Raw genomic sequence first — 22,559 nt, 5'->3', positions numbered from 1 at the left:
GAAAGAGATCTTGGGGTAAGAGTGGACTGTAAACTAAATATGAGCAATCAGTGTGATGTGGTGGCAAAAAAGGCAAACTCAGTCTTGGGTTGTATCAAAAGGGCCATTGCATCGAAATCACAGGAGGTCATAGTCCCTCTATACTGCCTTGGTCAGGCTGCACCTGGAGTACTGTATGCAGTTCTGGAGGCCTCACTTCAAAAAGGAAGTGGACAAAATTGAGAGGGTGCAGAAGAGAGTGACAAGGTCGATCAGGGATCTGGAGACTGAGCCCTAGGAGGAAAGACTGAGGGCCTTGGGAATGTTTAGTTTGGAGAAAAGGAGATTGAGGGGGGACATGATTGCTCTCTTTAAATATTTGAAAGGTTGTCATTTAGAGGAGGGCAAGGAGCTGTTCCAATTAGCAGCAGAGGATAGGACCTGAAGCAACGGGCTTAAATTACATGCAGAAAGGTACCGGTTGGATATTAGGAAAAACTTTTTCACGGTCAGAGTAGTTCAAAGGTGGAATCAGCTGCCTAGGGAGGTGGTGAGCTCCCCATCACTGGCAGTTTTCAAGAAGAGGCTGGATGAATCCTTTAGGTTCATCCTGTACTGGGCAGGGGGTTGGACTAGAAGGTCTGTATGGCCCCTCCCAACTCTGTGAATATACATGAAAAATACTGATAAGGTATTTAGGGTATATTTTTGGATTGGATATAACAAATTGCATACCCCTACTTCCTTGTAATAGCAGGCAACATAAAAAGTCTTGTTTGATTGTGCATATATTATATTACCCATTCCATGCATGCAGTCTGGGACTGCAGCCATCTCTAGCTTCCCAGTGTTATACATGTAGAACAAGATAACATTTATATAAGAATCAAATACCACTTCTGTTTAGGAATTTTACCCTGCCTGAAGCAAACTGCGTTTATAAAAAACTGAATTCAGATAAAAAATTACTGATGAAGCACAAACTCTTCACCCCACACCCAGCTCACTTTCTATGACTATCTAAAAATAAATACAAAATAAATGTATCCGCTTCAAAGTACATCAAAAAGTATAGCGCAATACAAAATATTACCAAATTTTAAAGTGAAAAAAGGCTTACATACTCTTATGCATATCAATCACAATTAAAAGCATATAATAAGACTGAAAGTTCTTTCACTAAAATGTATTGTCTTTCAAATGAACAGTACAGTCTCTACTCCTATTCAGTTACAACCATATGCAACATATAAACTCTGGAACACTTACAACAATGTTACTCCACTGAGAACCCATCATGGTGTGGGGGCTAGAGCAGACCTATTTACCCGAAATCCACCAAGTCAAATGCAGGTCACCAGTCATGTACGGTACACTATCAAGAGTCTAAACAGACTTCCTGATGTTAGTGCCTATCTAGGGCTCAAAAACAGTCTTGACTATTAAGCACTTTGCAGGGCCATATAGATAGCAAGCTATGCTCAGCTTGGTGGATCATGTGTTATAAGGCCTTGGGTGGTGAAACCCAAGTACAAATCCCTGTTCAACTATAGCAAAGAGTCCAGTAGCACCTTTAAGACTAACCAACTTTATTGCAGAATAAGCTTTCAAGAACCACAGCTCTCTTTGTCAGATGAATGGAGGGTATGAAAAAGCTGGCCAGAGATATATAGGTGGGGAGGGGAGGGGGGAGACGGTGCAGGGAGCAAGGGTCTTGTATGAAGAGAGTTGTGGCTCTCGAAAGTTTATGCTACAATAAAGTTGGTTAGTTTTAAAGGTGCTACTGGACTCTTTGCTGTTTGGCTAACTCCTCTGGATCTGTTCAACTATGAAGCTCACCAGGATGCTTTGGGCAAGTCTGTTAGCTCTCCGTCTATCTCATAGGAGTTCTGTGAAGATAAAATGTTATAACTCCATGTAGACTGCCCCGAGCCATAAATGCCATACCTGAGGCCTCTTGTATGCTTTCCGGATCCTTAATCCTAGTTTCTGTGCAAGTTCCTGGCCAAGTTGTGCCACACTTTCATCCTTTAAAAAGAGAAGACTATCAAAGACACTTTATTGTGCAAAGGTAGCATTTCATTTGATTCCTTACACATAGTTTCAGCTACAGATAAAGTGGTATGCCTCTCATATTCCTGACTGGCAATTGAAAAAAAACTAGATATCTTTATAATGAAAAGAATGTGAGATACCAGATTAAACCTTTTGACACATCTCAATTCCTCTGACCACAAGATTTAGCTAACTATTAACATATATAATAAAAACGTACATTTGTTCAATTTCATTTAGGCACTTGTTCTTAAAGATTGCAGCATATTTAGAGTTTGTCCTGAATCACAGATATATATAAGCAGGGATCCATATATTACATAACGTTTGCAGGATCATCACTGTGCATTTAAAATATACAGTTTCTGATGCAAAATACAGCATCCTGAGAATCAGTTTTAATTTTTAGACCACATGTTGCTAGTTGTCATGTTCTGATATTCTCTGTTGCGGAGAACCGTTTGGAAATGTGGATCGGATATGACAAGTAGGGGATCAGCAAGACACGTGGTGGAAGAATCTAATTTTCCCAGTCTTTTTCCTTTTTGTTTCCCCCTGGCAGTGCCTGCAGCCTCTCCTCTTTTTGACGTTCTTGATCTTCAGCATTCCCTTTTTACCTTTTCTGCTCCTCTCTCCTTCAACTTTACCTTCCCTTCCTTCAGTATTTTACCATTCCCTCCCCCCTCTCATCCTGCTGCCCCATGCTTACACTGAGGCCTGAAATCCTTCATAACATTGGCACTGGGTTGCCTAGCCCCCTTCAAAATGGCCACTGAGATCCTGCAACATAGTCTTGCAAGATCTCATAGGCACATTTTTCTTAAAGAAGCAGACATCGCTTCTGTGACCATGGGATTTTTCTAACCTCCAGTGTAATGAATGTTTTTTTAATATATATATATATATATATTCCCCACAAACTTGGGGATTCTGCCAGTTCACTGAAAAATCCACCTTGTCTGTCCTTGGTCCCATTGTGTGGATGTTTTGATCCATGATTTATGGCCCAGTTCAGAATCAAATATCACATTCCAAACTGGACCACAGAATGTAGATTAACAGATCCGCAAAATGGATATATGGACAGATGAGAGGAAGAAAGTCTCAGGTTTGCAGAAAAATCTGAAATCTAAAATAAACAAAAACATCAGGGGATTAAAACTCCCCCAAATAATTGAAATAACACCTGTAGATTTAAGAAAAGAATTCCCACTGTGCTCTTAGTTGTCAGACTGGAGGTTGGCAGGCAGCCACAACATTGACTCTCCCAAGCCTTGGTGTCTGGAAAGCAAAATCATGGGGGGGCAGGGGGGTAACAGAGGTGAACTTGGATGCCAAAATAGCCTTGGAAAGGGTACTGACTCCTCCCCTTGTCATGTCTGCTGATGGAGAAGGATTTGCTGGGGACAGGCCGAGCAGCAACCACCAGTAACTCAATACACGTGCAGCTGGAGCATTCACAGTGCAACAGGGTGAGACTTTTCCTGGGGAGAGGTTGCTGGGAGAAGGAAGAAGGGAAAGTCAAAGAGTGGGGAGCAGATAAAAATAGGTTGATTGGTAGATGGGAAGGATAGAAGGAAGCAGGAAAAGAGGAGAAGTTAAAGGGGTGCCAGGAAAGAGGAAATAGTAGGAGAGGAAGATGCAGGGAGAATGTGATAATCCCTACAAGCCCTTGTGGGTCCCCCACATTAGATATAATAATGAAGCCTAATAATCCAGGCAGCATCTCAGCCTTCTAGGAGCTTGAGGCTCCCTCCTACACTGAGCACGTTCCTATAATCCTGCTCTAAAACAATTATTAGTCCAATGCTCCACAAGTTGAATTCTTGCTTACTATATATTATCCTGATGGCCAAAGAATCTTCATGTGTCCTGATTTCATTAGCCCAAGGGAAGTTTCCCCCCACCCAGGCCACACTCTGAGTCAACCATCTTTACAGGGCATGATATAAGGGAATGCTCCTGCCCCCCCCCCAAAGTACCACTAATTGCAGCACAAGCATAGCCTTTAATTTCTTAGTACTGCCATGGCCGATAAGGTATTAATATGCTTAGGAAGCCAAGATGGGATTTCATCTTCCATTCTTTTCCTGGATTTTCTGCTAAAACTCCTCATAAGAGGGCTAGAGCCAAGGCTGGAACTTGTGATTAATTTTGACCACCACAGAAATATTAGTAACTTGCATACACCCACCCCAAGCAGGTGAGAACAAAAAAAGATTAACAGCACAGACTCAAGCAGAATTACAGCCTTCTAAATCCATTGGTGTGAAGGGTGTAACTTTAACAAGGGTTAGAAAGGTATAACTCTGCTTAGGATGATACTGTAAATAGTGCATTTTCAGTGCCTTGGGCATCTTCACTCCTAACATTTATTGCATTTATATATTTTTAAAAAATTATATTCTGCCTTTCTGCATTTTGGATGTGGTCCACAGCACCATACAGATCAGCATACTTAAGAGGATTCTTAACAAATTTTTGCTTAAAGTTTTTTTGGACAGTTTTGTTGAGTTTTTGATTCTAGTGCAGAATTGTTCTTACCAGAAACATATTTATAGTTGCAATTTTTGAAAAATTATAGTTATTAATTTTAGTAGCACTTTAAACTTGTACACAGTGTTTTGTAGTGTTTGTGCACAACAAGAAGGATTTGTTAGGAGAAAAAGAGAACACACCTAAGCAGGTCTACTCAGAATCCAATGAAGGTCAATTCAGTGGGGTTTACTAGAATTGCAGTGTAAAAAGTACATCCTTGCTTGAAAATAAGTTCTTTGGGGTCATGGTGTAACTTTCATGTATAAAGTGACAGTATGGGGAAAGCTTAATAAGAACCAGGAACTTTTGAAATAGGCAACTTAAAGCTTGAATCTTAAGCAGTTACCAGAGGGATTCCAGCACAGGAATTCTGAAAAAAGATATAATTGTACTATTTGACATGCAAGGGAAACCAAGACTCCAGTTGGTACAGAACACTGCAATTCAATTATTATCAGGAGCTTTGAGGATCATGAATATCATTTGTCATTTGTCAGATGCATCTGGCGGGGAGGGCTGTGGTTATCGAAGGCTTGTGCTGCAGTGGAATTGTATGGTCTTGGTGGTGCTGCTGGACTCTTTTTGATTTTGCTACTACAAACTAACACGGCAAACTCCTTTGAACCTTTACACAAGTAAACTGATCCTCACATCAAAAGGAGCTGTTTGCATCTCCATATCAAAGGAGTTGTTTACATCCCTCCTCTCCTCCTCCCCTCCCCTCTCCTCCTCTATATTTGACCAGTTTCTTTCTGCCCTCCATGCATCTGACGAAGAGAACTGTGATTCTCGAAAGCTTATGCTACAATAAAATTGGTTAGTCTTAAAGGTGCTGCTGGACTCTTTTTGATTTTGCTACTACAGACTAACACAGCTAACTCCTCTGGATCTATTCTCATTTTACAGTCATTCCATCGGCTACCTACCAGCTACCAGGCTCAATTGAAGGTACTGGCTATCACATACACAAAGCTCTTCATGGCCTTGGTCCATCTTCTCTATGGGACCACCTCTCTCCCGCCATGGCAGCATCGCTCATCTGAACAGGGCCTTCTACAGGTGCCACCTTGCACATGGGCAAAATCAACAGCTGCCTATGCACATACATTCTCTGTGGTGGCCCCCACCTTATGGAAGGACCTACTTGAAAGCCTCTCTCTGGCTTTCCATAAATTATGCAAAACTGAATTATTCCAGAGGGTTTTTTTACTCAGATAGAAGGGCTGTACTATAAGGAAGTGGTCTCAAAGAGCTGCATAAGTAAAGGGAAAGAGACTTTACTACTATATACTGTCTGTTGTTGTAAGTATGATCCTACTGGACAGTTTCTATGTTGTTTAATATGTCAGTCTCACAACTGCTTATGCTCTATTTTAGCATTTCTTCAACTCTGTATTGGATTCTTGTTAGTTTTAAATCTCTGCAAATTAGCATGTGTATCCCTTATTAAATTGTTTATTGAAATGTGTTTGAAATTGACTGTACTGACTCACACTGTGTAATCCCACCTTGAGTCTCAGTGAGAAAGGCAGACTATAAATAACATTAATAAAATAATAATAAATAATAAAAATAGCTCTGCACTAGGCCAAAAAACCCTCTTCCACTTGCAGAATCATCCAGCATTGTTTAAATTAAACTACTATCCATTTACTTGACACCACTTATTCTGCTTCTAGGTTACCACAGCTTTTGACAGGTTGATTTTTTAAAAATTATATTAATATGGTCATGAGATAGGAACAGAGAAGAGGAAGACATGGAGGTTAGGACAGAAGAGAACTAGAGGCAGAGAATTAGGGGGAGCCAAGACAGACATTAAAAGAGACAGCAAGTTATCTTCACCAGATACTGCCACGTATTAGCTGATTTTTGCCCACAATACTAAAGGCTAGAGATCACACCAGCTTCTACATTTCAAGATTTGTTGTCATTCTAATAATAATTTTATCTTCTGCTTGATATAACAATAAAAAACAGACATCCTTCTGAGATTTGAATATATGTGCAAGGCCAAACTAGAAGAGACACACATATATATATATACACCTGTTCACCTGTTCACTTCTGTAGAGGTGAGGGGTTCATTTTAAAAGAAACAACAAAATCCAATGTGTAGGTGAAGGTGGTCAACCCCTGACCCACATCCCTTGCCTCCTTGTGCTCCACTGCTTTCAGCATTTTTCTTCCGGCTCAACTCTGATAATGCAGGTCTGCTTAGCTGGAAGAAAAGTGCTGAAAGCAATGAAGCACAGTGATCTAAGGCAAGGGAGGGGGGCAGAGCAGCTCTCCTTTCCCACACACTCCAATTTTGGTTAAAAATAAGACTCTCTCCCCCTGCGTCACACGTGAACAGGAGAACACATGAATAAATATACCTGTATATTCCTTGTGGTATCTAGTTTAAATCTAAGCTACAACTTACATGTGGGAGGGATAGCAAACAACAGCTGTTACATTCATATGCTTCCTTGTGCCTTCCAAGCTCATTCAAGCAGCGGGCTTTCCGGAACAGTGCACGGATGTTCTCCTTGTTAAATCCCAAAGCCTTGTCACTGTCTTCCAAAGCCTTCTCATACAAGCCCTTTAAGGAAAAATAGACCATTATAATAAACTAGCACCAGAGCCTGTTGTGTGGAACAATACAATGAGCTCTAGCTGTGGGGCCTTGGAAGGGCCATGCCACTGGTGTGGCCCTCCCAAGGCTGCACGCTGGGCCACCAGGCCTGGGCCATCGGGCCACCTGGTGCAGGTGCATCTGCAGGCCTCTCACTGCACCTGAACCAGGATAAAAGGTGAGTCGTTGCCAATACGGCTCTCCTTTTATGTAGTAGGATAGTCCACGAGAGAGCTTTCCCAACTAATACGCTGCTCTTAGATATTATTTCTCACCAAGGGAGAGGAAAAAAGGGAGGTGAGTGAGTGAGTGAGTGAGTGAGTGAGTGAGAGAGAGAGAGAGAGAGAGAGAGAGAGAGAGAGAGAGAGAGAGAGAGAGATCATTACAGAAGCAGCCCACCTGGACATGGGATATCCCATGACCTCCTTCATGAACATAAAACATACAAAAGTTAAGTAACAACAGCAGCATTATAGCACTTCCAAAGGTTTAAAGCATTTCACATACATTCATAACCCCTCAACTCACTGTGGCATAGGTTTTTTCCTCCACATTGTGGCTGGGGAGCTGAGATTGACAGTGCAGAGCTCACTAAAATCATCTAGTACATTCAGAGAAGAGATACCACACTTTACCCAATAACATGATAGCAAACACATAGTTTGCAGAGGGAGAGCACAGCAAGGGCTCCAGCTGGTACACCAAACAACCCACCTGCAGTGTGGACCACATCCTTATCACAATGGGATACTGGGAGGACAGAAGAGGGCCTTTGAAGTAGTTGAAGACATAGACTATTTTGTTTGCTTCTCCAATTAAACCCAGGATTCAAGAGGCAGCTGACATTTTGCCAAGTGTGGTAGCTAAGTGTACTTGACAACCACACTTGAGATCAGACAAGACTGGGCATGTACAGAGTGGTAGATCAGGCATGCTCATGCCACACTTTGAGCGCATGGAAGAAGAAGTGGGCAGACTCTTCTTAGTCTCAACCTTGCTTGACCATGTAGAACCAATTACATATGGACCTGGTTGTTTCTGAAACACCTGACCACTATTGCTGGCACTGGCTCACCTAACTGAGGCGGAAATGTTTCTTTTACAAGCTACTGGGGCAAGACTACTTCTTTTAAATGCCTAGCTATTCCCCTGGAATTTGTTACTCGTTGAAAAGGTCAGCCTCACATTCTAAGAAGCCAAACACAGCAGTTCACCAATTCTAACCCTACATTCCAATTCTAAAACAAGTCTCCCCAACCAGAGCTGAGTAACCTTAAATGTCAACTCATTCTGTATCTCAGATTAGCACCCTGAAAAACGTGCCTTCTTTTTCATTCTTTCCCTGACATGGTATGTCTTTAGCTTTCTCTGAAGAAACGCTAAGGGCTGGTTCACACATACAAGATCATCACACAATATCTGCAATGCCAAGTGATAACTTGCAAGCACAAATGACTCACAACAGATCTAACACCACCGAAGTTTCACATCACTCAACAGCACCTCTATCCAATACTTTTTCATGGAGTCTGTTCACACATTCAACTCCAAGTCATTAAGTGCTGAGCAACCAAATAATGTACGTGCACGTACTTACCATGGCAAAATAGCAAGCAGCTCGATTGACATGCAACTTGCATAAGAGATCCACTGGAATTGCCACCTCATCTGAAGCTGCATATTCCGCCACGTTCAGACCTTCTACATACTGCACCAGCGCCAATTTGAAATCCTTCTCTCTGAACAAGTCGTTGCCCTCTGCAAATAAGTTCCGCACTAATTTTTGCAAAAAGGCCTGGCAGAAGGAAACAAACAAAAAGAGAAAGCAAAATTTATGGGACACTGTATGCTCTCCTTCCATATGTCATTCTACTGTGTCCCCACTACAGAACTCCAAAAGCATCTAGATCACCCAATTTCCCACACATTAAAACTAGATCACATGTCAAGGGAGTAACCTACCCATTGCCTATAAACTTTGTGACCCAAAAATTGAGGGAAATGGACTAGCAAAACACATTCTGTAAGCTTTCCCCCCATCATATGCACTGCCACCCTTTATTTTGTTTATTTATTTGTTTAGAACATTTATATGCTGCCTCTTCAGAGTTTTGCTAGAGGTGACTTACAATTAAAAACTACAGTTTAAAAAAGCCATTAAACATAAGCAGTATAAAAACTATTCATAAAACGGAAGCAGAACATTTGAAACTGATAAAGTAACAACTGTTGTTAAAAGCCTAGATAAAAAGATGTTTTAGCCTGATACCTATAAGAAAGTAAAATAGACACCAGGCAAGCCTCAAGGTGAGGATGCTCCAAAGGAGAGGCCCCATCACAGAAAATGTCCTCTCTCTAGTCACCACTCACCTCATCCCTGAAGGCAGGGGCACAGAGAGCAGGGCTTGAGAGGCAGATCTTAACTGGCAGGCTGGATGGTATAGGAGGGAGGCACTCTTTCAGGCACCCTGTTCCCCAGCCATTTAGGGCCTTAAAGGAAAGGACTAGCACTTTGAATTGTCCTAGCTCACGGCACAAGTTGGATCAAGGCAATTTAAATCCCTGATCAAGTTTCCTATTATAAAGTTCATACATTTAATTTGAACACTGGGAACTGGTTCCTAGAACAAACAAAACAGAGTTCTGCAGCTAAATAATGACTCATTGATATTGACCAGAGCACAATTAGGCTAATGCCAAGAATGTATATAAATACTTCCACATGAAAGTATACCACTCCAGGCAAGACAAGAAATTATTTCCCTTTCCACCCAAACAACTATCAAAACTTATCTAGCCAAAAGGACAGCATATGGTGACAACATAATATCATTTGGTACTTTCAAAGAACATGTTTTAAATTACCTCATAATCTTCCTGGCTGAGGGGTAATGTGGACCTAGGGAAAAATGAAGAGTTTGAGAAATACATAATTGTGCAGATACATGTGCCTCAGTCTAAGGATGCACACTGTAGGATGCATAATATACATAAGGGCACAACTCCAAAATGTGTAACATAATATGAAAGCCTCTCCTTAAAGCTTGCTGGACTGCTGCTACTCAGTGTCCAAATGCTTGCTTATAACAACGAGCTCCCAGTATGCATTTAGCAGCTTTATTCATCACTCCCACACCATCTAAACTGTTACAACCAAACTTAAAAGAACAATAATGAATCAGAATGCAAGATTGTTATCCAGACACCTGATCTTTGCTATGATCAGAGAATACCCCTCACATACAGAGGTCAGTATCACATACTGGTCATGCAAAAGACACACTTCTATATACAGCCAATTGAGAGCTTTGATTTTCCTAAGAATATGCTTGACCTCCTGCATTAATGAAAACAGAAACATACATTCTCAAAGCAGGTTCACTTACTGGATAAACTGAAGCCCCTTCTCTATTTCCTCTTTCCTTTTTTGCCTCTCCATTATGGTCACTGCAGTGGAAGAAAGAATGTATTAAATCTTTACAATTTGGTAAGTTTGTAATCAGCTGTGACTACTCTACGCCCACCTTTTGAATGTAGGAACCAACTTTACCAGCAACATGTGACGCTTCTTTTTATGTGTCCATCTTTTTCCAATTCATTCTTCCTCCTCTTAAAGATAGGCACACTTAAAATAAACGCACAAAAACCACTTGTGATGCAGCCAGTGCAACAGTCCTTAGGTTGGGATACGATCCAGATTTTACTTTTTACTACATTTTTATCCCTCCCTTCCTCCAAAGAATGGGGTGTATGGTCCTCACCCCCATTATACTCCAACTACAACTCTATACAGTAGGTTAAATTTGAAAAAATGACTGATTCAAGATCACCCAATGAGCTTCAGTGGCCAGGGGGTGTTGAACTTGGGGATAACGGCTGATGTAGACGTTACATGGGAAAACCCAGGACTAGGATCTTGCAAAGTATTTTAAAATTAAAAAGCAGCTGGGGTGGGGATGGGGACTGACTGGACTGCAACCATAACGTGCATTCATATTTACTTGTCATTTCCCCCCTATCAGGGGTAATAGAAACTGTGCCACCCAACATCTTGGGCCTATGTTTCTCAAAGTATGATGTGGGTTCTGTAAGAGGAACTAGAATGGACCATTGGACACTTACCATGAAGGGTCCTTCTCCTCTGAGGAACAGAGGACATCGTGGGTGATTCCCACCATCCAATCAGGGAGGCAGGAACTCAATTATTTCTTCCTCTTCCTGTTGGTGTGTGGGTCACCCCTCCTCTCAGTTCAGATGATTTCACGAAGCAGTAACTCAACATGTAGAACTTTAACTTTAACTATTTAACTCTGAAATGCAAGAGGAAGAACGATATTAAAAAGGGAGCATACTACTTGAGGGAGAAGCAAGAAGAGACCAACATACAAAGGCCCTGGGAGGGCAAGATGTCCTCCATTCCTCAGAGGAGAAGGACCCTTCACGGTAAAAGTCCAATGGTCCGTTCTCCCTCTGAGGTGGAGAACATCTTGGGTGCTCCCAAAGCAGTCAGGTTCCCTTGGGTGGGGAGCGATCTTCATTCTGGCTCACATGTTGAGGCACTCTTCTCCCAAAGGCGGCATCCACAGAGTCACATGTATTTAGCCTATAGTGCTTTACAAACGTTGAGACTGATGACCGTGTGGCGGCCTTGCACACTTCTTCTACTAATGCTTGGTTGCTGAACGCTGCGTTTGTAGCTGCACTCCTTATAGAGTAAGCTGTAATGCCTTCTGGAATCTCTCTGTTTGATTCTCTGTATGCCTCTGCGATGCATGACCTGATATACCGTCCTATGGTCACCAAAGACATTTTTCTCCTGACATTAGGAGAGATGATGTTAATAAAGATGGAATCTGACTTTCTGATGTCCTCTGTTCTATTAAGGTAATTTTGAGGGCCCTCCTTACGTCCAAACAATGCCATTCCTTCTCCTTAGGGTGTCTTGGCGATGGGCAGAAGGAAGGTAGATTACTCTCTTGACTTCTGTGAAAGATGGAACTTGTCTTTGGGATAAAAGTAGGGTTCATGCGCAGGATCACCTTGTCTTTGTGGAATATGCACAAGTGAGGTTTCAGTGAAAGAGCACTGAGTTCCAATATTCTCCTAGCAGAAGTGATAGAGGCTAGGAAAATAGTCTTTAATCTCAGCCACTTCAGTGGGATTTCCTTCAGTGACTCGAACGGTGGTTTGGTCAGAGCTTGGAGAACGATGTTGAGTCTCCAAGTTGGAAATCGATGGACCATCAGCGGACTTAGCAAGGCTGCCCCTTTAACGAAGCGCTAAACATGAGGTTGGTTAGACAGCTTTAGTCCCTCCATAAGCGGCAAGATCGAGTCCAGGGCTGTGATCTGTTTTAAGCCTGAATCCAGGTCATTTTGTAAGAACGTCAACACCTCACTGAGTGATGGATATAGAGGATCTATCTTCTTCTGCCTAGCCTACCTGCTGAAGGCCTTCCAAGTGGTGTTATATATTCTTAATGTCGAACCCTTTCTTGAGGCCCGTATCGTACTGACTACTTTTGGTTGGAAGCCTAGGCTGGCTAGTTAGGGAGGCTAGTCAGACACAATCGATCTGGATGGGGTGCCAGATGGGACCCTGATGCAACAGGTCTGGGGTCGTCTGAAGTGGTAGAGGAGGCGCCTCTGCCATTTCCTGTAGTGATGAGAACCATGGGCATCTTAGCCACCATGGAGCTATAACTATGACTTGAGCTCCCTGTTCCTGTATCTTCCGCAGGAGCTCTGGAAGGATGGGTATTGGCGGGAAGGCATACAGTAATCCCTGAGGCCATTGAGAGGTAAGTGCGTCTATGTTCTCTGCGTGCAGGTGTTGAAATCTGGACATGAATTGCGGCACCTGTTGCTTCAGATGGGATGCGAACAAGTCCATTATGGGTGTTTCAAAATGCGTCATTATTGCCTGAAAGGTTTCTCTCTTGAGGGTCCACTCCCCTGGCTGAATAGTTTGTCTGCTCAGCCAATCCACTTGGATGTTGTCCAGCCGCCTTATGTGCTCTGCTAGAATTGACTTCAGGCGGGATTCTGCCCAAACCAGGAACTTGGTCGCCTCCTTGAGGAGTGCTGAGGAGCGAGTCCCCCCTTGTCAACTGATGTAAAATTTCGCTGACACATTGTTGGTACGGATCAGGATGTCTTGGCCCGCAGTCATGTCGGAGAATCTGATTAGAGCTAGCCTGATGGCTCTCAATTCTAGTATGTTGATCGGGAGCCGCAACTCCTCTGGAGACCATTGCCCCTGGGTCGGGATTCCTTCCAAGGATGCTCCTCATCCCACGAGACTTGCATCCGTGAATAACTGAGTTACTTGGGGAGTCAGGAAACTCTTTCCTTGTTTCAGGTTTTGGTCTTTGGTCCACCACAGGAGGCTTTCCTTGACCTTCCAAGGTATGTTTATCGCCATATGTGACTTTGTCATGATGAGAAATTGATACGGACGTAGTAGCGACATCAGAGCCCGAGAGTGCAGTCATCCCCAATAAATGGCCTCATAGTTTGCTGTTAACGTGCCCATGAGTTTGGATAGTGTCATCAGGGGTACCGACCTGCTCTGGAGGACCGAGCTGATTAGATTCTTGGTCTTCTGTATTTTCTCCTGGGGAAGAAAGAAATCGCACCTTTTTGAGTCGATTATCAAACCCAGGTGTTGGATAGCTTAAGTGGGCTGACGGGAGCATTTTTTTCAGGTTTATCAGGAAACCATGATGCTGCAAGAAATGTACTGTTGTCCAGGTGTCCTATAGCGCTTTTTCTCGGGAGTTGACTCGGACGAGGATATCGTCCAGATATGGATGAACATGGATGCCTTTCTCCCCGAGTCAGACTACTGGGTTGATGAGTACCTTGGTGAAGACCCTTGGTGCTGTGACCAGACCAAATGGCAAGGCATGAAATTGGTAGTGGTTGCGGTTGACATGGAATCGCAGGTAACGGTGATGAGATGCATTGATTGGGATATGCAGGTAAGCTTCTGTCAAGTCTACTGACGTCATAAACTCTCCCAGTTGGAGGGCCTCTGATATTGAACCGAGTGTCTCCATCCGGAATGTTCTTACCCTTAGGAATTTGTTCACAAATTTTAGATCTAATATCGCTCTCCAATCTCCATTCCTCTTTGGAACCGTGAAAAAGATGGAGTAAACTCCTTTGCCTCATTCCTGGGGAGGGACAGGTTCTACTGCTTGAATCCTCAGTAGATGGTCAATTGCCTGATGAGTAATAAGGTTTGTCTGTGCATTTTTCCATAGGGGGGATGAGATGAATCTGTCTGGAGGATGGGTTTCGAACTCTATCGAGTTCTAGGGTCCATTCATCTGCTCTGGAGTTGATCCATGCTTGGTGGAATTGAAGCAGTCTCCCCCCTACCGGTTCCTGACACGATTTAGATGTCTTGTTCTCAAAGTCCTGTCTGGCGCCTCTGGGTTGGTAATGCCTGTTGGATTTGGTCCCGAAGGGCCCACGCTTGAAGCTCTGTTTGGGATTGTTCCAGGACGGATGTTTTGAATCCTGTCTTGTCCTAGCCAGGGTATGATAGTTTCGAAAGGACTGTGCGCCGAACAGGCATCTGTTAGTTCTGTGCAGGATCCTGGGAAGCGCTTTATTCTGGTCCTTTGTTTCCACAAGAGTCTTGTCTAGGCAGTCCCCAAAGAGTTTGTTGCCTTGAAGGGGGTATGCTACAAGGAGGAACTCTGAGCGAATGTCAGCTTGCCAGGCCTGAAGCCAGAGGAGCCTTCTGGCCAGAGATCATGAGGAAAAAGATATGGCGTTCAAAGTCACATCTATCTGCAAAGGTGCTTGCCTTGCGAATTCTGTTTGCTCCCTCCAGTAAGCGACTATTACAGCTGGGAATTAGTTGCATCAATTTGCGCACCCAAACGACTGATGCCCTTGACACAATGGATGCTGTGGTTGAAGCCTTGATGGCCATTGCCGCCGCCTTGTGTGCCCTTCTGAGAGAAATTTCTGCTTTTCTATCTAGGCTGTCCTTGCCAGAACCTTGACCGTCTTCGGAGAGAAGGCCTGATGACTGTAGAGCTGCAACTGGTGTGTCTATCCTCGGAACCTGCAATAACTCATCATCTGCATAAGAGGGTAAGGCATATAACTTTTGGGCTGCATTAGAGCACTATTAGAAGGCAGCAAGCAGTTCCCATTCAGCTTTCATTTGCCTTTCAAAATATTCAGGAAATGGGAATACTTTCTTGGCTGTGTTAGCTCTGGGAAAAGAACTCACTACACCCTTTGGGCCTAGTCACGCCTGCTTTAGGGTTCTCATCTTCCTCCCCCCCCCCAACTTTTTTCCTGAATGTCCAAAGCTGCTAGAGACTTGGAAAGGAGGTACTGGTAATCCTCCATCTTAAATAGCCTGTCAGGCTGTTCTGGAGTAGCAATAGCCTCCTCTTCCTCCTCTGACAGGAATTCACCCTCCTCCTGGTTATCACTGTCGGAGGAAGACCCTTCTCCCTATTGAGACCCCGTGATGGCCTGATTACTCAGGGTGGCCTTCTGGGCAGCCTTAGTGGGCCAGGAGGCGGGCTTTCCCTTGAGCTGCCCTGGATGGGGGAGGGGGAGGGGGGGAAGACAGATCACTGCTGGCCCTGGAAGGTAGCTGGCAAAGTCTTGCAAACTCCTTCCTCATAGTCTGCAAGGAGCTCAGCAGACGGGGAGGGGGAAGTCCCTCTCCGTTGCAGCACTCTGCAGGTGCAAGGCTGCACTTGTGGACTCTGAAGTGCCTTCTCCTGGCAGGAAGTTGGCCAGCAGGTCTTCCTTGTCCATTCGCCTTTTGGTGTGCTTTCTGCCGCTCTATCCCTCCATTGCCTGTCAGCTGGGCTTCTTGGCTGGAATGCACAGCTCCAGAGCCGTATTGGTGCTGGGAGCAGGCTCCAGCCACGAAGGCAAAACTGCAACAGTTAATTGCAATTCGACCGCAGCTGCGGCGTTCGCAGGGAGGCCAGTTTCTTCTCCGTCTTCCCCCATGAAGCTCACATCAGAATCCATCTCCAATTGGTGGCCAAGCTTGCTCTCAAAGATAGAGTAAGGCAGATAAAAGAGGGGAGAGAGATAAGGTAGAAGTAGAAGCAGAAATATGGTTGAAGAGAAAATGAAAGTGAAAGAAGGATCAGCAAGCACACTGCAGGCTTCTGCTCTCCCTGGAGACAGGATGAACTGAGAGGAGGGGTGACCCACACACCAACAGGAAGAGGAAGAAATAATTGAGTTCCTGCCTCCCTGATTGGATGATGGGAATCACACAACATGTCCTCCGCCTCAGAGGAAGAACTGCTAGCAGGAGGTACAAACACCTCCCCCAAACCTAATGTTTGTTATTGTTTTTGCTGATGCAAGAGGCAGAATGCTAACCTGCCCTTTAGACAGGCTAAACACAGCACATGTTTATTCTAAGCGAAACATATCATGCCAAAAATGACTGGGTCATTTTTACAGCAATGAAGTACAAGAGGCAAGACTCTTCCAATTCTTGCAGGGAAGCTCTCTGCACCTTAAGCATCTTTTTGTTTAAGGCTTTCAATGCCACTTTTCAGAAATGAATTAAAGCAGAGTATAAATTGCGGTATAAAAGTCAAAAATAAAACTGCAATATAAATGAAACCATAATCCTATATCACCTCCCACAAACTAGTTCAGTGAGATTGCTGAAAGTCTACCAGGAAAACACCTTTCCATTTTTAGAAAGACTGTAAGAGACCGACATGACAGCCCAGCCATATTTATTTGGAATAAGTCCTGGTGAGTTCAATTAAAAATGTACATCAATTGCACCTGTAAGTCAAGTTCTTTGTGGAGAGAAGCCTTTTTTTTAAAAAAAAAAACTCCATAAAGTCCCTCCCTCCATGCCGTAACCGATTCCACCAGGGTTTCAGACCTCACATTGTGTCCCCAGACATGGGATGTGCACTCCCCACTGGAAACTCAGTTCCCAGCTGCACAGGGGCCTAATACAAAGTAAGTGAGGACAGGGTTTAGACGTTCAGCTCTATGCCATTTGCCCAACCTGAATGGCCCAGAGAGCAGCAATCTGTCCCACTGGGGAAACCTACATATATGACATCAGTACACATGGAACACCCAATGTGGCAAACAACAGCTCCCCAGGGCTTCCAGCAAAAGCTCCAGGATCTCCATTCCTGGAAAATGGCACTTGGAGCACTGCTCAGTAGAGTTTAAATTCAGTAGAATTTAAAGCCGTCATCTAATTTTTGAGGGGAAACATTTTTATTCCACCAGCCATTTGGAATTTAACTTGAAGGATTTTTGTACTGTTGGGTATTTTAATCGTTTTATATTTCATTGTACATAGTTTGTTTTGGGAAACATTTGTGGGTAAAAGCCAGTAGAGAAGCATACTAAATAAGAAAATCAATTGATCAGAATGGGTCTGAGTCATTCTCTGTAGAAAAAAAGCTGCTTTTTATACCTCATTGATACACTGGCACAAGCTGGCTTCTACTGTTCACAAAAGAGATTTCCTAAAACACAAGCTTATTGTAGAGCAAAACTTCTGTGTTTAGCTTGGTAGTACTCTTCTCAAGTTTTCTACAGCCCATGCCTTATTCCTAGTTACTATAGGACATGACACATTTTTGCCAATGGATGACTACTGGTGGACATGAGATACTTATTGTCGAAGATTTTTATTTTGAAACAATTACATTAATTGTGAAAAGTCTGGGACACTTAAAAAAACACCTTGCCTCCTTGATTATAATCCTTTAGCAATTTTGCCATTATCTTGTCAAACTCTTCAAATCATCATAATTTTATTATGTGAAGCAAGGGGTTCTTAAGATTTTAATAAGAACCTAGAGGCTGTTAAAAAAGTCACTTATGGTCTGCATGTCACATTACACATTCCCTGACACTAAAGCCTACCATATTTATAAACATTAAATGCTTTACAAAACTTTGAATCAAGAAAGTTAAAATTTAATATCAATGTAGAATGGGTTATTACATCATACCTCTTTCTGAAAAAACACTGGCCCATTAGTCACCATTACTTGCTTCTGACAACTGAACTAATATGGAATCCATCCAATACAGACTCTCCTAACTACCCTCACCATCTTCTACCTCTTTCTGTTCCAACCACTTCTACAGTACCTCTCCCCACAAGTCCTCATGCTATGTGACTCTACCTTTTCTCCATTTTAGTCCATCTGCACAATTCTCAGCCTTCTATGCCTAGACAATCTTTTCCTTTACCAAACTCACACCAACCAATGTCAGGAATAAATGCTACAAACATGAATCTCATCAGGAATTCCATTCCCCAAAAGGATACCCACAAGAGATAAGGAAGCAAAATCATCTTTACAGCCTACAAAAATCCCAAGAATCTCACATTATGTTTAAAAATAAAACAGCAGAATAAAAGCTTGGAACTGTGATAGTGAAGAGCTCTATTCACTTAGATTATTTAGAGAACAATCAAAAAATAAGATATCTGTATAATTACTGATTCAACTCTCATAATGTGCATACCTATCTCAAAAGTTGAAATCTGGGGTTAATAATAGAAATGAGATTACTAAAATAAATCACCTGGTTGAAAGCCAGCAGTGGTTATGAGGAAAGCAGACTATTTCCAGACATTTTTATAAATAGAATGACAGAAGCACAATGTTGTACTAATTTGTGTTACATAAATATTAACGTACAGGTTAGCTGCAGCCACCCAGCTCACGCGATAGTAGCGCTGCCTAGAGATGCAAACCTTCATTTAAGATTAGTTTTAATGGCACTCGTGTCTCCGAATATTTACAAGCAGTGTTAAGACCCCTGCAAAATGCAGAGAGAAGGGTACTGATGGGCTTTTCCAGCAGCAGCTTAACGAGTTTCCATTTTCCTGCTCTTGGTTCTCCCTAGTCTTCATTATATGCTGTTTTAGCTGTCAAATTAACGCAACAGGCACACATCGTGAAATATTGTAGCCTCTTTATGTGCATTGGTGGCCTTTCTTCCTTTCCTTAATGATTGCATTTCCTGCCCTGCTCCATTCAAAGATATCTCTTACCTTGCCCCCATTAACGCCCTAAACGAAACAGTTCCTGATTTAATGTGACTTGAGCAAAATCGACCCTTCCCCCACCAGCTGAAGGCCTTCAATCCCCGGCCTCGCTTAGCAGAGGCCACCGGCATTAGAAACACGTCGATGGCGGAAGCAGACAGGAAAGCGCAGTCTGCCTCTGGAAGCCACAATTTCCCCTCGTACACAATGTTCCCACGAGTTAAACCACAATAAACTGTCAAGGGTGTTTCTAAGCAGAAATAGTATAACAAAAAGCTTTTTAAAAACATGTTCATTTTGCCATATTCGTACGATGACTTTCACAAGTCCAATTATAAAAGAACCGCGATCAAACCCTCCCTCATCTAAAATAAGTGCTTATGATAAGACTTTTTCATGGCAATTACACATAGCAAAGAAGGGAGAAAATATTTTTTAAAAAAAACAAAAACCCGAAGGCGCTACATAAAAATAGCGACAAGTTATCACTCAAGTGGGTGCCTCGGATCGCCATTGACTTCCAAATTTCAGCCACAGACTCCCACCGCTGCCCCCCCAAAAGATCCTGGGCCCTGAGTGGGAAGGATCGTTTTTACAAATTCGTTGCAAACTACACCGACGGCATTTCTCGGACTTATATACCATATTTATTGCTGGCTGGTGTTAATAGTTGCGCTTAGAAAATACTTCCTCTACTCCTCTGCAAAAGCCTGCAGCATTTCTTCTGGGGTATTTGACAAATCTCCATCCACCCTTTTACAGAAAAATAACAAAATCATAACCAACTCACCTCCAGTTAGGTATTCTCCCTATACTATGATCAATTCTCCTTGATAAATGGTATGGTATAACTAGAGATATTATTAGAGTATTATTACTGTTAGTAATAATACTAATAATTGTTATTTAATTACAGAAGGTAGCATTCTGCTCCTAGAGCTGCTGCCCCTGCAGCTCCCTCCATGTGCCTCTTGGTCTTTTTTACTTTCATTTCCAGGTCTCTGTAGCTCAGCTTCACCACTCAGGCAAAATGCTTCCTTGTGATCCCTCCAGGTCCTAAAGACCATTTGTTTCTTCCCATCAACACCCCCCCCCCCCATTTTAATTATTACCAGAAAGGAAACAAAAGTCAGTTAACATCTAGTTCCCATCTAAAACGATAAACCCAAGCCCTTATACCACAAAGTAGCATACAGATTATATTCTAGAATGACAATTATATGGAGGATAAATTCCTGTTTCAGGCAGTATGTGTGATTTATGTACTGTCAAGTCACTTCTCATTTATGGCAACTGTATGAATGAAAGACCTCCAAAATGTCCTATCATTTGTCCTATCATTCAAAGTCTTGCTCAGACTTTGCAAATTGGAGGACATGGCTTCCTTTGTTGACTCAAGCCATCTCATTTTGTGTCTTCCGCTTTTCCTACTGCCTTCAACTTTTCCTAGCATTATTTATTTATTTAAAACATTTTAAAATTTATTTAAAACATTTTATGTCATCTTTCCACCCAGACAGAGTCCTCAAGGCAGTGAAAATGAAAAAATTAACACCTTTGGACATTAAAATAGCATTTAATAAAATAATTCAATAAAATACATAAAATAATTCAATAAAAACATATTTACTTCTACAGCTCAAAACACCAGAATTAAGTTGTGGTATTTCATGCTGCAGTCCCATGCATAGTTATTTTGTAAGAAAATCCACTGAATTTAGTGGGATTTACTTCTGCACATATCTGCTGCGCTGCATAGGACCAAGCCACCTGGTATTTCTTTTCAAATACACTTACACACAGGTTATCCTACTTTTATTATGTGATAGTCACCCCTCATTTGTTTAATTATTATTACAAGCAAGGATTTGCAATGACTTGCAGGGGGCATCTCAGTTTCCCCACACCCATTATTTCCTCTTTCTCTTTCCAGAAAGCATCCATAGCATCTCTCCTTTTTCTGCTTCCTTCTCTTCTTCCCACATGCCACCTAGTCAACCTTTATATGACCACCCCATTGCAATATCCATCTTGGAAAACTACGGCCTAGTTGCATGATGGGGAACCCACAAAGACTTGCTGTGGATACCTCACTTCCCTATTTTCCACTCACCACAGTATTTCATCTTTCTCTCTGCATTCCAATCCCCATATTCTCCCCTTTCCTCTTGCTTCCTTCTCTCCTTCACACTCACCCACCCACCAATCTTTTATCTGTTTCCTTCTCATCTTATGCTACATTATTTATTGACTTCATTTATACCCCACATTTCTTCACAATGTGGACCATTTTATCCTCAAAACATCAGGTCGATTAAGCTGAGAATATGTAACTGGACCAAAGTTACCCAGCGAGCTTCCACAGCAGAGTGGTGGTGTGAACCTGGGCCTCCCAGATTCTAGTCCAAAACTCTAACCACTCCACTCCACTGGCTGCTGTGGGCTAGCAGTAGCAAGCAGTCAGTGCTGGGCAAGTCATGTGGTATCAAGTCCTCCAGTGGTTACTACCAGGTTCCCATGAGTCCTCTCTCAAAGACCAAAACAGCTCTGGAAAAGGCCCTGCTCCCTCCCCCTGCCTTTTACTGACAGAAACCAAAGGGTATAACCTGGCAATACTTTTGCGGTTGTCTAGCAATTCCCACAAAGATCACTGAGTTTCTTAAAGTTACAGGCATCGTTTCTATGATGGAGAGGAACCCACAAACACATTTATTTATTTTTTAGATTTCAGTTTTTTCTGCAAACCTGGGCCTTTCTCAGGTTTGTAGAAAGCTCTGTCTTGTCAGTTCATGGCTGCAAACTCTGGATTTAAATATCCACAGATCTGACAATGTGGAGATTGAAATATATGACAATAATGCTAATCTATAGCAGGTACTAAAGACATTCAGATTAAACAAGGTCTCAGGTCTGTGACGGGTGGCCCACTAGCACTTCTGCAAAAATAAGATTGCCTGCATGTCTACTTATTAGGTTAATATCACTTTCAGATCAGTAGTATTATTTATTTTTGCTATTTATACCTAGCTTTTCTTCCCAATGGGGACCCATTCTCCCCTCCTCCACTTGGTTCTCACAATTTTGTGTGGTAACTTAGGTGTGACTGGCCCTAGATCACCCAATAAGCTTCCATGGATGAGTGGGAATTTGAGCTTGGGTCTTCCACATCTGAGTCCAATCACTGTATCAAGCTTGCAATACATCAATATACCATCAGCAATAATTGTGTCAAGTTTAACAGAAGCCTTAAATAAATATATGCTGTCCTCAAAACATGCCTTCCTCATCTGAAAAGCAGAGAACGTTGTCTTTATGTAGTCAA

At 42.6% G+C, this 22,559-nt stretch overlaps 1 protein-coding gene across 2 annotated transcripts in view; it reads right to left on the bottom strand.

Annotated features, from left to right (window-relative positions):
- ZC3H7B (zinc finger CCCH-type containing 7B) overlaps positions 1-20,212 on the bottom strand; it is a 64,595-nt gene extending 44,383 nt beyond the window's left edge. For both annotated transcript variants that reach the window (XM_054988445.1, XM_054988446.1), the window contains exons 1-6: positions 20,028-20,212; positions 10,576-10,636; positions 10,055-10,088; positions 8,787-8,984; positions 6,998-7,156; positions 1,927-2,007 (exon numbers count right to left, since the gene is read on the bottom strand). In XM_054988445.1, coding sequence (XP_054844420.1) covers positions 1,927-2,007; positions 6,998-7,156; positions 8,787-8,984; positions 10,055-10,088; positions 10,576-10,628 — 525 coding nt within the window. In that variant the 5' untranslated portion in view covers positions 10,629-10,636; positions 20,028-20,212. The remainder of the gene's footprint in view (positions 1-1,926; positions 2,008-6,997; positions 7,157-8,786; positions 8,985-10,054; positions 10,089-10,575; positions 10,637-20,027) is intronic.
- Positions 20,213-22,559: the final 2,347 nt, after the last annotated feature.

The sequence above is a fragment of the Eublepharis macularius genome, chromosome 9 (genome assembly GCF_028583425.1).
Source record: "Eublepharis macularius isolate TG4126 chromosome 9, MPM_Emac_v1.0, whole genome shotgun sequence".
In the NCBI taxonomy this organism is placed as follows: Eukaryota; Metazoa; Chordata; class Lepidosauria; order Squamata; family Eublepharidae; genus Eublepharis; species Eublepharis macularius.
This window is presented reverse-complemented; position numbering and strand designations above follow the sequence as displayed.